The sequence below is a fragment of the Hyperolius riggenbachi genome, chromosome 9 (assembly GCF_040937935.1).
Source record: "Hyperolius riggenbachi isolate aHypRig1 chromosome 9, aHypRig1.pri, whole genome shotgun sequence".
NCBI lineage: Eukaryota > Metazoa > Chordata > Amphibia > Anura > Hyperoliidae > Hyperolius > Hyperolius riggenbachi.
Window position 1 is genome coordinate 272,141,890 of NC_090654.1, and position 14,767 is coordinate 272,156,656.

Consider the following 14,767-nt stretch of genomic DNA (forward strand, 5'->3'; position numbering starts at 1 on the left):
CGCCGAATCCAGCGCAGGAGACTTGGGCGCCACCATAGACCGTAATAGGAATTATGGCTATAGCGGCGAACAGGGAGTAACTTCGGCGCCGCCAGAAGACTGAGCTGAAGTTACTTTTAAAACACTGTAATTCGGCCTCCAGCAATTGCTGGAAGCCAAATTATTTCATTCCCCACCATCCATGGCGGCCTGGAGGGGGAATAGTATTTAACGCCGCTGGGAACTTGTGCAGCAGCAGGGTCAGCCATTTACCGGCTGTATCCTGCGCCCAAGTCTCCTGCGCCGATTCCTCTCGTACGCCCAATTTCTGTCCATTTAATTATGAATATTCAAATATAAGTCTACACAATTAAAGGCAACCGGAGATTAAAAAACTACCAGCATTAATACTTACCTGGGTCTTCCTCCAGCCCCCTGTAGGCCATTGGATCCCTTGTCGTCCTTCCAGGCCTCTCTGTTCTCCCGCAGTAGAGTCCACGATCCATCCCAGTCTTGCTCCACTGGGCATGTGTCTCCATCAATAAACAAGTGCCAGCCTTTTTCATATCTTGTTTTTTTTTTTGTTTTTTTTTATTACATTAAAATATATACATATTTTTGAGAAGATCCTCTTTTATGCTTTTAAATGCATCTATGAAGAGTATTTCTGTGGCTGTCTGCAGCCATGGATCCAGCCAGTCAAAATACTGCTACACATTTTGATATTTATGTACATTGTGTGCCTCTGAGGAAGCGGCTTTTGGTCGTGAAACGCACGTCAGGCAGTCTCTTTTGTGATATTGGTTTTCTGAAGTGTGACCATTCTGTATACTGCAACTTAGATTTGTGATTAAAGAATAAACGGTGAACGTGTTTCTAGTAAACCCCTGTTTTTCCCTTTTTTGGGGGGAGGGGGACTTTGGCATATATACTGCTATGCAATCTGTTTGCATCTCAATTTTTTTTAATAATTTGTTTCGCATAGATATGACTCCAACTCGGGTGGGGAGAGAGAGATTCAGAGAACAATGTTGGAGCTCCTCAACCAGCTGGACGGCTTTGATTCGCGAGGGGATGTGAAAGTCATCATGGCTACCAACAGGATAGAAACCCTGGACCCAGCATTAATCAGACCAGGTATTTACAGCTTCCTCTTCCGGTGTCTCCCTGCGGAGGAGAGGTGATAGTGGGCAAAGCTCTCCTCCTTCTGAAATGTTTTTCTGGCTGTTCTCCTGCTCATCTCATCTTTCTAATTAACCTCTACCGAGCATACAGATCCTTTATTCTGACACGCCCTGTCGGCCTATCCACAGAAAATAGGGTAGACGCTAGACATGCTGAATTATGCAAATTTGGGTAGCTTAAATATGGACTTAAACAGTTTGAAAATAGACCAATCAAATCCTACATGAGTTTCATTAGATTGTAATAAAGCTCAGGTAGGATTTGATTGGTCTATTTTCGAATTGCATACATTTGCATTGTAAATGTCCATAATTGTGCATCAACTCAGAATTGTTTGCATCTTATTGACCATGCTTACTGGACACATTTTTAGCAGTCTGAGAGGTTTCATCATTAAGGATGAGGGAGCACAATTATATGAGACGCGAAACTGTATCTTCTCATGTTCAAGCAGCAAGGGGCCACAGCAGAGAGTCAATTTAGCTGTATGCCTGCCTTTTTCATGTTGCGCTCCATGCTGCTCTTCATCCTCATGGCACTTCCTGCTTCATTGTTGGAACTTTCATTGTAAAGGAGGAAGTATCAGAAGGATGGACTGTAGCATGGAGCACAATGGTATACAGGTAAATTGACTCTCTGCCATGCCTCCCTTTTTGAACGCGAGCGGATACAGTTTTGCTTCTTGTGTGGCTGTGCTTGCTCATCTAAATCACTCCATCTGAGTGACTTCCTTTGTTCTAATTAAATTAGATTCTCCTTCACCTTGTTAGAACTGAAGTCACTGCAACTTCTCAAACAGAAAAGGTGTTCTAGGGTGAGGCTGACCTACTTTTAATTTGGACAGACTGTAACCTGGAAATAGGCAAACTTTTCCAGAAATATTGCTCTGCATGTTTATCCAGCTGAGTAAAAAGGCACATTTTATGCACAAGAGACGCAGACAGAATTTTCAGCCAGAATTCAACCAAGGGAAACCTTTGCATTTCAAAACCCAATCCTGAACCTCACAGTTGAAACCATAACCTGTCACAGAGACGTGACCTCAGTATTATTCCTTTGTAGAAAGAAGGCAAAAATAATGGAAACAGGAGGTAGATAAATCCATTTTATTCACATTTCTTTTTTTTTTCTAGAGAAAGGTGGTGGCCTAAATTCAGTCACTTGTTTGTTTTTTCTGTTTTTTAAATAAACGTTTTATTGATGCACTCGAGAACAGAACATACATACATAATGCATCTACAGTTGCATCATACTTTCCACATTAAGGTCCAAAAATGGAAAGAAAAAAAATATATAGAAACAAAATATATATCAAGAAAAATACACTTCATATCTGATCATAGCATGAAAACCTATACAAGCGGACTCCTTCCTGGTACTTATTCCACTTCAAACTCAGAACTAAGAAAACGGCGTCTTATGAAGATATCAGAATATTCTTAAAGGACATCCGAGGTGAAAATAAACTGATGAGAAAAACAATTGTATCTATCCTCCATCTCCTAAAATGACTTTTTTGAGATATCCCACAGTTCTATTTTATATTACAATCTAGTTTTTAGGTTTTTTACTGTTTCATTATCTTTGCTCAATGATACTTTCATTGAAGCATGTCAGAGCTTAAATCTATGAATTATTGACCCTTTTTTAACGCTTTCCTGCTCCAGGAAGCCATTTACTGACTAAGGAAAGTGTTTTATGGCTCTAATTACTTATCAGTGAGGGTTATGCTATAGTCTGACCCTGACAGAAACCGTCACTTTAATACCTGATGTTTAACTTTTTCAGGCAAAGAAAGAAAGGAACCCAGCATAGTTCTTTGTGTGCTTGGCACTGTACATACTCATGTCTATCTCAGGTCACCTTGGTTGTCTTTTAAACAGATCAACTTAAAGGGAAGGTTCAGGGACCGTTGAAAAAAAATAAAAATCCGCATCCACTTACCTGGGGCTTCCTCCAGCCCGTGGCAGGCAGGAGGTGCCCTCGGCGCCGCTCCGCAGGCTCCCGGTGGCCGGCCAGGTCGGGCTTCTTCTGCGTTCCAAAATGCGCCTCACGGTGGCGCGCTGATGTCATCAGACGTCCTCCGGGCTGTACTGCGCAGGCTCAGTAGTTCTGAGCCTGCACAGTACAGCCCGGAGGACGTCCGATGACGTCATTGCGCCGCCGTGAGGCGCATTTTGGAACGCAGAAGAAGCCCGACCTGGCCGCCGGCCTGGCCAGGTCGGGTCGGCCACCGGGAGCCTGCAGAGCGGCGCCGAGGGCACCTCCTGCCTGCCACGGGCTGGAGGAAGCCCCAGGTAAGTGGATGCGGATTTTTATTTTTTTTTCAACGGTCCCTGAACCTTCCCTTTAAAATATCGATCCATCTGTTTCAGTTGTAAGTCTCTCTCATGTTTCTCCCTCCAGGTCGTATCGACCGTAAAATCGAGTTCCCTCTGCCCGATGAGAAGACAAAGCGGAGAATCTTCCAAATACACACCAGTCGTATGACTCTTGCAGATGATGTCACGCTGGATGACTTAATTATGGCCAAAGATGATCTGTCTGGCGCAGATATAAAGGTGAGTCTGCGCGGGACATTAGCGGTTTGCTTGCACTGACACTAATATGCTCTGAATATTAGAGGCATTCGGCCCAGAGCACACCAAAAACCTCTAGCAGATCTGCAAAACGCTAGAGGTTTTTGAAGCAGATTTAGGAGTGATTCTAGGCATGTTTAGATACATTTTCTAAACATGCCAAGAATTTTTTTTTTTTAATTTTTTTTTTTTTTTTGATACGGTTTTTGTGTAGCAGATTTCATATATTGTTAAAGTCGAGCTGTTACTGAACAGCTTCTGTAACAAAAACGCCTGGAAAACTGCATTTTTCAGAGTGGTTTTCCACTTTCCTATAATTTAACATTGAGGCAGAAACGCCTCAGAAATATCAAAAATGCTGCAGCCCCTGAGTTTGCGTTTGTGGAAAAAACGAACCGCTCTGGTGTGCACCATCCGATTCACTTTCATTCGCCAAGCGGTCCCCCCCCCCCCCCCCCCCCCCCGCAAACGTTTTAAAAAAAACTCTTCAGAACCGCTCTGGTGTGCACCAGCCCTTACACAGTGTATTCTTTGAAGCTCTCGCCCTTCAAAAGAAAGGGTTAGGGTGGCCATGCATCAAACAACCTGGCAGCCGATCAACTATCTGATTTAATTATTCTAATCGGATTGGATGAAAATCTGTACTGCCAAGAGCATGCACAATCGATGAGACCAATTTTGGGTCTGAAATTGGTCACATGTATCAATTGCCACAACAGAAACGACTGGGTCTCCACCTGGATTTCAGGCCGATTTATTGCAAGTAACAGTGCAGAGCCTCTGCACTGTTTCAGGGCCCATTCACACTAGAATCGATTTTCTGAGCGTTTGTGATTAGCGTTTTTTAAAATCGCTCCCATTCAGTTTCATTAAAATCGCGGTAAAAATTAAGGAAAAATTGCTTCTAGTGTGAATGGGTCCCTACTTGCAATAAATTGGCCTGAAATCCATGTGCAGACCCAGTCGTTTCTGTTGTGCCTTTGAAATGACCTCCCAGGTGGATAAGGGTGGTGGCCGGTCTCCTCCCTGGTGCTGGATAATATTGGGTTGCAGCATTGAGATATCTTGCAGCACATGTATCGTTCGGACATGCTGCAATATGTAGGGCCAACATCCTTGATCGGGTGTACGATATCAGGTGGAGTGACTGAACCTATGGTGCTGTCCCCCTAGTGCAGTGATGGCTAACCTTGGCACTCCAGCTGTGGTGGAACTACAAGTCCCATGAGGCATTGCAATACTCTGACAGCTCTAAGCATAACTCAAGGAGGCAGAGGCATGATGGGATTTGTAGTTTTGTCACAGCTGGTGTGCCAGAGTTAGCCATCACTGCCCTACTCTCTTTATATAATTTGCCTGTGTCTCTGCGTCCTGCTTTGTCCGTGTGTCAGTGCTTTTTGCACTGCGCATGTGCAGGGAGGGACGCAGAGACATTAGGGGGAGAAAGACGAGCGGCAGAGGACGGGTCCCGAAGGGAGGGCGGCCCTGTGATCGTGGGACGTGGGTGGGGAGGTTGGATGCAAGCATGTGTGGCATGCGCATTATGCGCACGGCTAAGTTAAACACGAGGGGGGGGGTTACGTCCACAGCCTATCGCCTGTTTTTATCAGGCCTTAAGCTTAGTGTAAAATGTTTCCCCTGGTGCCCCGTGCAAAATACTTTGCCTGTCAGAGTCCACTGCTGGCTCTGTCCACATACACATAGTTGCCTGCGTATAGGTGGGCGTGTGTGACCTTGCCAAAGCCACTTGGTCCCGTATAGCGGCTGTGTTCTGGGGTAGGACATGGGAATTCTCTGGAGGGTGCAGAGGCTTCACACTTCTTAGGTACGGTAAGTATTTATTTTATGCCATCTTGGGTTCTCCGTAACAAAAATTACATCCTGTTTTTTATCATCCTACAAGTTCCAAAAGCTATTCTAATGTGTTCTGGCTTACTGCAGCACTTTCCACTATCACAGTCTCTGTAATAAATCAACTTATCTCTCTCTTGTCAGACTTGTCAGCCTGTGTCTGGAAGGCTGCCAAGTTCTTCAGTGTTGTGGTTCTGTGATGCATTTCCCCCCTCCTGGCCCCTCTATGCACACTGCCTGTGTATAATGATCTCTTGAGATACAAAAGGAAGGGTGTATACAGCCTGCTTGTGTATGGATGTATTTTTCTATGTGTGGACATACTGTACATCAACCTACTTCCTGTTTTGGTGGCCATTTTGTTTGTTTATAAACAAACTTTTAAAAACTGTTTTTAACCACTTTTAATGCGGCGAGGAGCGGCGAAATTGTGTCAGAGGGTAATAGGAGATGTCCCCTAACGCACTGGTATGTTTACTTTTGTGCGATTTTAACAATACAGATTCTCTTTAAAGAGACTCTGAAGTCTCTTAAGAATCATCTTTTTATTTCAAAAATGTGTTGAACATGCTTGCCCTAACTAAAACGCTGCATCCCCGCGGCTGTAATCTAACTAAATCCCTAACCCCCCTCCATACTCCCTCTGCCTCTCCACGCGTCTATCGGCGCTGGGTCGCCACCTATCCCCCACCCCTCTGTCTTCCTTCACTGAGAGGGGCGGGGGCGAGGTGGAGATACGCGCTGATTGACGCGTAAGGAGGTAGAGCTGCGGCTGAAAGCTCTGCTCTCCTCCAGCAGCAAAATCCAAGACCAAGAAAGTCGGGGATTTTGCAGGGGAGAGGGAGGGGGGAGTTAGGGGGGATTTAGTTAGATTTCAGCCGCGGGGATGCGGCGGTTTAGTCAGGGTTGCACAGAACAAAGAACAGGAGTTCCCTCAAAGAACCGCACCACTCAAACCATCAATATGTGCAATTCAACTTTATTCAAGATAAGGATAAAAACACTTAAAGAGAACCAGAGATGAAGCACCCTCTTGTATTTTACCTTATAAATCAGTGGGAACATGACAGTAAACACCTAATCTGCCCTTTGTTTCATTGTTCTCTGTGTAATCTGACTGTTATTACCTCTGATAAGAATCCCCGAATGAACAGTCAGGCTGCTCCGTCTAGCTTTGCTACAGAAAGATTATAGCTAAATCTGTCTTCTGTGGTGTTATTTCAAGCCCAAGCCTGCCCCCTTGTGGCTGTGCTATAATGACTCAGCAATAATCATTCCCAGCAAAGCCAGATTTAATTGCTCAGTCTGGGATTCTTGTGACTGCTGCTAACAGACACTTTTAGCAGTGAGGATGAAACAGAAAGCATGGTAAGTGTTTTCTCTAATGTTCTTACTGATCTATATGGTAAAATGCACAAGGGTGCTTCGTCTCTGGTTCCCTTTAAGAACAAGAATGGTGGAAAGCCATGACAAAGACACGTATAATCAATATTGTTCCATAATTAATGACATGGATACATAAATAAATAACTGCTGGGAATCAAACACAGTAGATAGCTCCCTGCAGGTAGCTCTGCCAAGCCAGCTACAGTGCTCAGAACTAAGGTGCATTAAACATGGTTCAAATACATATTAAGTTATAAAAAACACACAGTTGATAAAGGAGGAATCCAAAGCGGATAATAAAGTGACAGGTGCTAAGGCAGTGAGAAACCAAAGTGCAAAGTATTGCCAAAGGGGTGAAAATGAAGAGAGCACCGAGAGCTTACCGTGGCAGGCAAATCGGGATTAATGTGTCATGGCTAGCAACCGTGGGGCCATCGCGATTCGCCGCTCAGCGCTATGGCGGCTTCCTCTGGGCATACAACACCCCAAGTGTCAACGGCTAATAAACGCTCCGGCCAGGGAGGACGGGAAGTGGGTGGGCGTGGCCTAATTCGATGTGCGCGGCCGCGCACAATGAGGGAAGAGTATTGCAGCGCTGCATCACTTCCCCCTCCTAGCACTAAGGAGCTTGGGAAATGTAGTTTGCCGAAAAAGGATAAAAGGAAAGAACAAAGAAGAAGTTGCTGGCTAAAGAAGCCAGAGTACAAATATATATATATATATATATATATATATATATATATATATATATATATATATATATATATATATATATATATATATATATATTTTTTTTTTACACATTTGGTCAAATAATTTAGTAAATCCAGCCAAAACTAGATAATGAATGAAAAAAGTCTAGCATGCATAGGTAATGCAATCACCGAGCTAGAATAGTATGGATATATCGCCATCATGTGGTCAGAAATATTAACAGCTGTCAATAACATGAAATAACATTAAATAGAGCTACAAACTGTACAAGAATTTTTTGCACCTACATAAGCCTATATATAAATACAAACAAATGTCCCAAGAGGAGAGAGACCCCTGACGAGATACAAAATTACATGCCCTATATAAGTGAACTGTCTATCTGTAGGCAACAAAAAAGCAATAATTGCATCCAAAATAAAAAATCAATAACTAAATGCTCAAGTTGCCACAAGATCCTCAAGAGGTCCTTCGAAGCTCCATCCAATGGGAGAAGGTAGAAGGTAGGTTGTTCCATTCCATCCTGCACATGGCTCTCAGGACACCTGGACACCCAGGCTACCGGCCAACTACAAACAACAATAGACATAGACAGTCAAAAGCTAATTAAACAACCCACGAGAGAAATAAACAATACATGTTTGGGCCAATATGTAAACAGGAGCAGGAAACTCAACTACAGGGTGTAACTGGTGGAGGACCCAATGGCATTTAGAAGTATATCCATATACATACCCATACTACCACATGTCATGATGATAATTGTGTGCAGAGAACTACTCACACAATCCCCTGCACACCAGTGTAGTACGCCATATATCCAAAAAGAAATATGCATATAAATGAGACATAGAACAGACATAACAATGAGAAACATGGCACACAGTGGACTACTCACCCAATCCACTGTAAAGAGACTAGATGGTATGATATCAAATACTGCGCCCCCCACCACACAGCAACAAACTCACACAAAAATATGCACAAAAATACTCCCTGGAACCCCTCACCACAGGTTCCATGGGTGCCATATCAAGTGACTAATGGAGAAAACCCACAAAAGAGAAATCCTCATTCATACCTGCTGGAGATTTTGTGCCTAGGTCATAGATCCACCTTGTCTCATGTCTCAAGAGTGATGGTACTACGTTGCCACCCCTAGAAGATAAAACAACACGTTTGAGGCCACACACAGTCCAGCCCTGAGTACTCCCACCGTGTGCCTTTAGACCATGTTCAGCCACGGGTGTCAGAGCTTTTCCCTCCTCAAAATCTCTCTCTGCCAGCCGTATGGTGGAAAAATGTTTTTGTATCCTAGTTTTGAGTTTATTTTTGGTCTGGCCCACATAGTATAGATTGCAGGGACATTTCAACAAATACACCACTGCTTCTGTTTGGCAGTTGATGAATTCATTAATATAATGAACCTTATTCGTTTTAGCACTGAGGACCTCTTTCGTGGGTCTCATTAAAGGGCAGATATTGCATCGACCACAAGGATAACTCCCTTTTACTCCATGCCCCAATGGTTGGGGTCCTTGGTAATGGCTCCTACACAATTGATCTTTTAGGTTAGGTGCTCTCTTTGCTGTCAGTGAAGGTTTAGTCATTGTAAATTTTCTCAAGACAGGGTCGGTACGTAGTATCGACCAGTGTCTGGATAGAATATTCCTTAAGTCACTCCAACTTGAATTGTATGGGGTACACATCCTCACCACACTATCATTTGATTTCCTTTTGTTGTACAGTAATCCATCCCTTTCTGAATGCAATGCTCTCTGATAAGCCCTTCCAATGGTCCCTTTCGGGTAACCCCTCTGCAAAAATCTCTCCTTCAAATCATCAGCCTGTCTTCGGAATTCATTCTCCTTCTCCCATTGGATGGAGCTTCGAAGGACCTCTTGAGGATCTTGTGGCAACTTGAGCATTTAGTTATTGATTTTTTATTTTGGATGCAATTATTGCTTTTTTGTTGCCTACAGATAGACAGTTCACTTATATAGGGCATGTAATTTTGTATCTCGTCAGGGGTCTCTCTCCTCTTGGGACATTTGTTTGTATTTATATATAGGCTTATGTAGGTGCAAAAAATTCTTGTACAGTTTGTAGCTCTATTTAAAGGGAACCAGAGAGGACGAAGAAAAGCTTGTATACATACCTGGGGCTTCCTCCAGCCCCATACGCCTGGATCGCTCCCACGCCGCCGTCCTCCACTTGCTGGAACCGCCGGTACCGGGTCCCGTCATTGCCGCGAGTCGGCAAGTCGGCCGGCGGACGCGGCCAATTCTCCGCATCACAGGGGGCTCCCTCCATACAGGTACGCGTGCGGCTGCCTACTGCGCAGCCGCATGCGTACGGGTATGGAGGGAGCCCCTGTGATGCGGACAATTGGCCGCGTCCGCCGGAAATGACGGGCCCGGTACCGGTGGATCCAGGAAGTGGAGGATGGCGGCGTGGGAGCGATTCAGGCTTATGGGGCTGGAGGAAGCCCCTGGTATGTATACAATCTTTTTTCTATTTCAACGTAGCATTCCTCTCTGGTTCCCTTTTAATGTTATTTCATGTTATTGACAGCTGTTAATATTTCTGACCACATGATGGCGATATGTCCATACTATTCTAGCTCGGTGATTGCATTACCTATGCATGCTAGACTTTTTTCATTCATTATCTAGTTTTGGCTGGATTTACTAAATTATTTGACCAAATGTGTAAAATATATATATATATATATATATATATATATATATATATATATATATATATATATATATATATATATATATATATATATATATATATATATATATATATATATATATTTTTAACTCTGGCTTCTTTAGCCAGCAACTTCTTCTTTGTTCTTTTCTTTTATCCTTTTTCGGCAAACTACATTTCCCAAGCTCCTTAGTGCTAGGAGGGGGAAGTGATGCAGCGCTGGACAGCGCTGCAATACTCTTCACTCATTGTGCGCAGCCGCGCACATCGAAATAGGCCACGCCCACCCACTTCCCGTCCTCCCTGGCCGGAGCGTTTATTAGCCGTTGACACTTGGGGTGTTGTATGCCCAGAGGAAGCCGCCATAGCGCTGAGCGGCGAATCGCGATGGCCCCACGGTTGCTAGCCATGACACATTAATCCTGATTTGCCTGCCACGGTAAGCTCTCGGTGCTCTCTTCATTTTCACCCCTTTGGCAATACTTTGCACTTTGGTTTCTCACTGCCTTAGCACCTGTCACTTTATTATCCGCTTTGGATTCCTCCTTTATCAACTGTGTGTTTTTTATAACTTCATATGTATTTGAACCATGTTTAATGCACCTTAGTTCTGAGCACAGTAGCTGGCTTGGCAGAGCTACCTGCAGGGAACTATCTACTGTGTTTGATTCCCAGCAGTTATTTATTTATGTATCCATGTCATTAATTATGGAACAATATTGATTATACAGTGGAGGAAATAATTATTTGACCCCTCACTGATTTTGTAAGTTTGTCCAATGACAAAGAAAAGAAAAGTCTCGGAACAGTATCATTTCAATGATAAGTTTATTTTAACAGTAGCAGATAGCACCTCAAAAGGAAAATCGAAAAAATAACCTTAAATAAAAGATAGCAACTGATTTGCATTTCATTGAGTGAAATAAGTTTTTGAACCCTCTAACAATAAAAGACTTAATACTTTGTGGAAAAACCCTTGTTTGCAAGCACAGAGGTCAAACGTTTCTTGTAATTGATGACCAAGTTTGCACACATTTTAGGAGGAATGTTGGTCCACTCCTCTTTGCAGATCATCTCTAAATCCCTAAGGTTTCGAGGCTGTCTCTGTGCAACTCTGAGCTTGAGCTCCCTCCATAGGTTTTCTATTGGATTAAGGTCCAGAGACTGACTAGGCCACTCCATGACCTTAATGTGCTTCTTCTTGAGCCACTCCTTTGTTGCCTTTGCTGTATGTTTTGGGTCATTGTCGTGCTGGAACACCCATCCACGACCCATTTTCAGTTTCCTGGCAGAGGGAAGGAGGTTGTCGTTCAGGATTTCACGATACATGGCTCCGTCCATTTTCCCGTTAATGCGATTAAGTTGTCCTGTGCCCTTAGCAGAAAAACACCCCCAAAGCAAAATGTTTCCACCCCCATGCTTGACGGTGGGGACAGTGTTTTGGGGGTCATAGGCAGCATTTTTCTTCCTCTAAACACAGCAAGTTGAGTTAATGCCAAAGAGCTCTATTTTGGTCTCATCAGACCACAGCACCTTCTCCCAGTCACTCACAGAACCATGCAGGTGTTCATTGGAAAACTTCAGACGGGCCTGCACATGTGCCTTCTTGAGCAGGGGGACCTTGCGAGCCCTGCAGGATTTTAATCCATTGCGGTGTAATGTGTTTCCAATGGTTTTCTTGGTGACTGTGGTCCCTGCTAATTTGAGGTCATTCACTAACTCCTCCCGTGTAGTTCTAGGATGCTTTTTCACCTTTCTCAGAACGATTGACACCCCACGAGGTGAGATCTTGCGTGGAGCCCCAGAGCGAGGTCGATTGATGGTCATTTTGTGCTCCTTCCATTTTCGAACAATCGCACCAACAGTTGTCACCTTCTCTCCCAGCTTCTTGCTAATGGTTTTGTAGCCCATTCCAGCCTTGTGCAGGTCTACAATTTTGTCTCTGACATCCTTGGACAGCTCTTTGGTCTTTCCCATGTTGGAGAGTTTGGAGTCTGCTTGATTGATTGATTCTGTGGACAGGTGTCTTTTATACAGGTGACTAGTTAAGACAGGTGTCCTTAATGAGGGTGACTAATTGAGTAGAAGTGTCTAACCACTCTGTGGGAGCCAGAACTCTTAATGGTTGGTAGGGGTTCAAAAACTTATTTCACTCAATGAAATGCAAATCAGTTGCTATCTTTTATTTAAGGTTATTTTTTCGATTTTCCTTTTGATATGCTATCTGCCACTGTTAAAATAAACCTATCATTGAAATGATACTGTTCTGAGACTTTTCAGTTCTTTGTCATTGGACAAACTTACAAAATCAGTGAGGGGTCAAATAATTATTTCCTCCACTGTACGTGTCTTTGTCATGGCTTTCCACCATTCTTGTTCTTAAAGAGGAACTGTAACGCCAAAACGGCCCCTGGGGGGTACTCACCTCGGGTGGGGGAAGCCTCAGGATCCTAATGAGGCTTCCCACGCCGTCCTGCGTCCCTCGGGGGTCTCGCTGTAGCCCTCCGTGCAGTCCGGGCAGCGGTGACGTCATTATTTACCTTCCTGGCTCCTGCGCAGGCGCTCTGATGCCTCTCGGCGCCGAAGTAGGCGGAAATACCCGATCGCCGTCGGGTCTGCTCTACTGCGCAGGCGCAAGTTTCCGGCGCCTGCGCAGTAATGCGGACCCGACGGAGATCGGGTATTTCCGTCTATTTCCGTGCCGAAAGTCGCCACAGCGCCCCCGCTGGAGCCAGCAAAGGTAAATATTGAAATGACAGTCGGCACAGTCGCCGGCTGTTCGGAGGGCTGCGGCGAGACCCCCGTGGGACAGAGGACGGCGTGGGAAGCCTCATTAGGATCCGGAGGCTTCCCCCACCCGAGGTGAGTACCCCCCAGGGGAGGTTTTTGTTGTTACAGAGTCTCTTTAAGTGTTTTTATCCTTATCTTGAATAAAGTTGAATTGCACATATTGATGGTTTGAGTGGTGCGGTTCTTTGAGGGAACTCCTGTTCTTTGTTCTGTGCTGCATTTGATTTAGTCCCTCTTCTGCACACTCATAGATTACCTATTTGGGTGTTTGGTTGATGGTGCTTGCCCTATCTGTGACATATACTGGTTTAGTCAGGGTTATCATGCTAAACACATTTTCTAAATAAAAAGATGATTTTTATGAGACTTCAGTGTCTCTTTGAGATGCTAATTCATTCTAGTAGGCAATGGCTGCATAGTAAACTGGTCAAGGGCTCTGCATCTGAGACTGGAGACCAAGGTTTGAATCTTGGCTCTTGTTACGTAAGCCTGCACCTATTCAGTGAGGAGACCTTGGGCAAGACTCCCTAACACTGCTACTGCCTATAGAGGTGCCCTAGTGGCTGCAGCTTTGGTGCTTTGAGTCTGCCAGGAGAAAGGCGCAATATAAATCTTCTTTGTCTTGTTTAATAATTATGTCTTGCATGCAAACGGTTACGCTGCTTGCAGTTGGGCCAATCAGAATTTAAAGAGCATTTAAGCGGCTCACTTTCAAGCTGCATGCAAGATAGAATTTTAGCATATGATTGATCATCTCTAGCTGAAGGCATGATCATTGAGATGTTAATAATCCCAAGATGTAAATATTACCACTGCATTTGATTGGTCCTATTCCAAGCCGCAACTGTTAACTTCTTGTTGTCCATTCCTATCAGGGCAGAAATGTATAATAATGCAACCCACAATGTCTTTCCCCCACAGGCAATCTGTACAGAGGGCGGCCTGATGGCGCTACGAGAGAGGAGGATGAAAGTTACTAATGAAGACTTCAAGAAATCTAAAGAGAATGTTCTGTACAAGAAGCAGGAGGGGACCCCGGAGGGCCTTTACCTCTGATTCTCTGCAGTTCTGTATATTTTTTCCTGTTTTTCATTAGATTAAGTGTTCTTGTATGTTTTGTGGGGTCAGGTGGGTCCTGGAATGTGCCTCTCTTGTTCCCTCTGATGTGGGGGGAAGGAGAGGTCCGGCCACAGGAAATGGCACGGTGAGACAGTGGGAGTTATTGTAATCACCGGTCTCGGGTCACATCAGAACTGCTGGCACCACCACAGAAGGTTGCTAAATAAAACTATAAAAACCTAAAGATGATGTCTTTGTATTCTGTACAAGCTACAGCTTTAGGAAACTTGAGATGAAGGGGGAAAAAAAGCATTCATACATACTAGGCCGTTAGTTCTCTCGCCGTCTTCCCGGGCCACCTCGATGCATACATTTCAAATCGGCGCGGGGAGACTTGGGCGCAGGATACAGCCGCTATATGGCTGATCCTGCTGCTGCACAAGTCCCGGCCGTGTTAATTACTATTCCCCCTCCAGGCCGCCATGGATGGTGGGGGATGATATAAT

At 44.4% G+C, this 14,767-nt stretch overlaps 1 protein-coding gene across 1 annotated transcript in view; it reads left to right on the forward strand.

The window, feature by feature from the left end:
• PSMC1 (proteasome 26S subunit, ATPase 1) overlaps positions 1 to 14,505 on the forward strand; it is a 35,638-nt gene extending 21,133 nt beyond the window's left edge. Inside the window, exons 9-11 of the mRNA XM_068254570.1 lie at positions 965 to 1,116; positions 3,571 to 3,725; positions 14,124 to 14,505. Coding sequence (XP_068110671.1) covers positions 965 to 1,116; positions 3,571 to 3,725; positions 14,124 to 14,258 — 442 coding nt within the window. The 3' untranslated portion in view covers positions 14,259 to 14,505. The remainder of the gene's footprint in view (positions 1 to 964; positions 1,117 to 3,570; positions 3,726 to 14,123) is intronic.
• Positions 14,506 to 14,767: the final 262 nt, after the last annotated feature.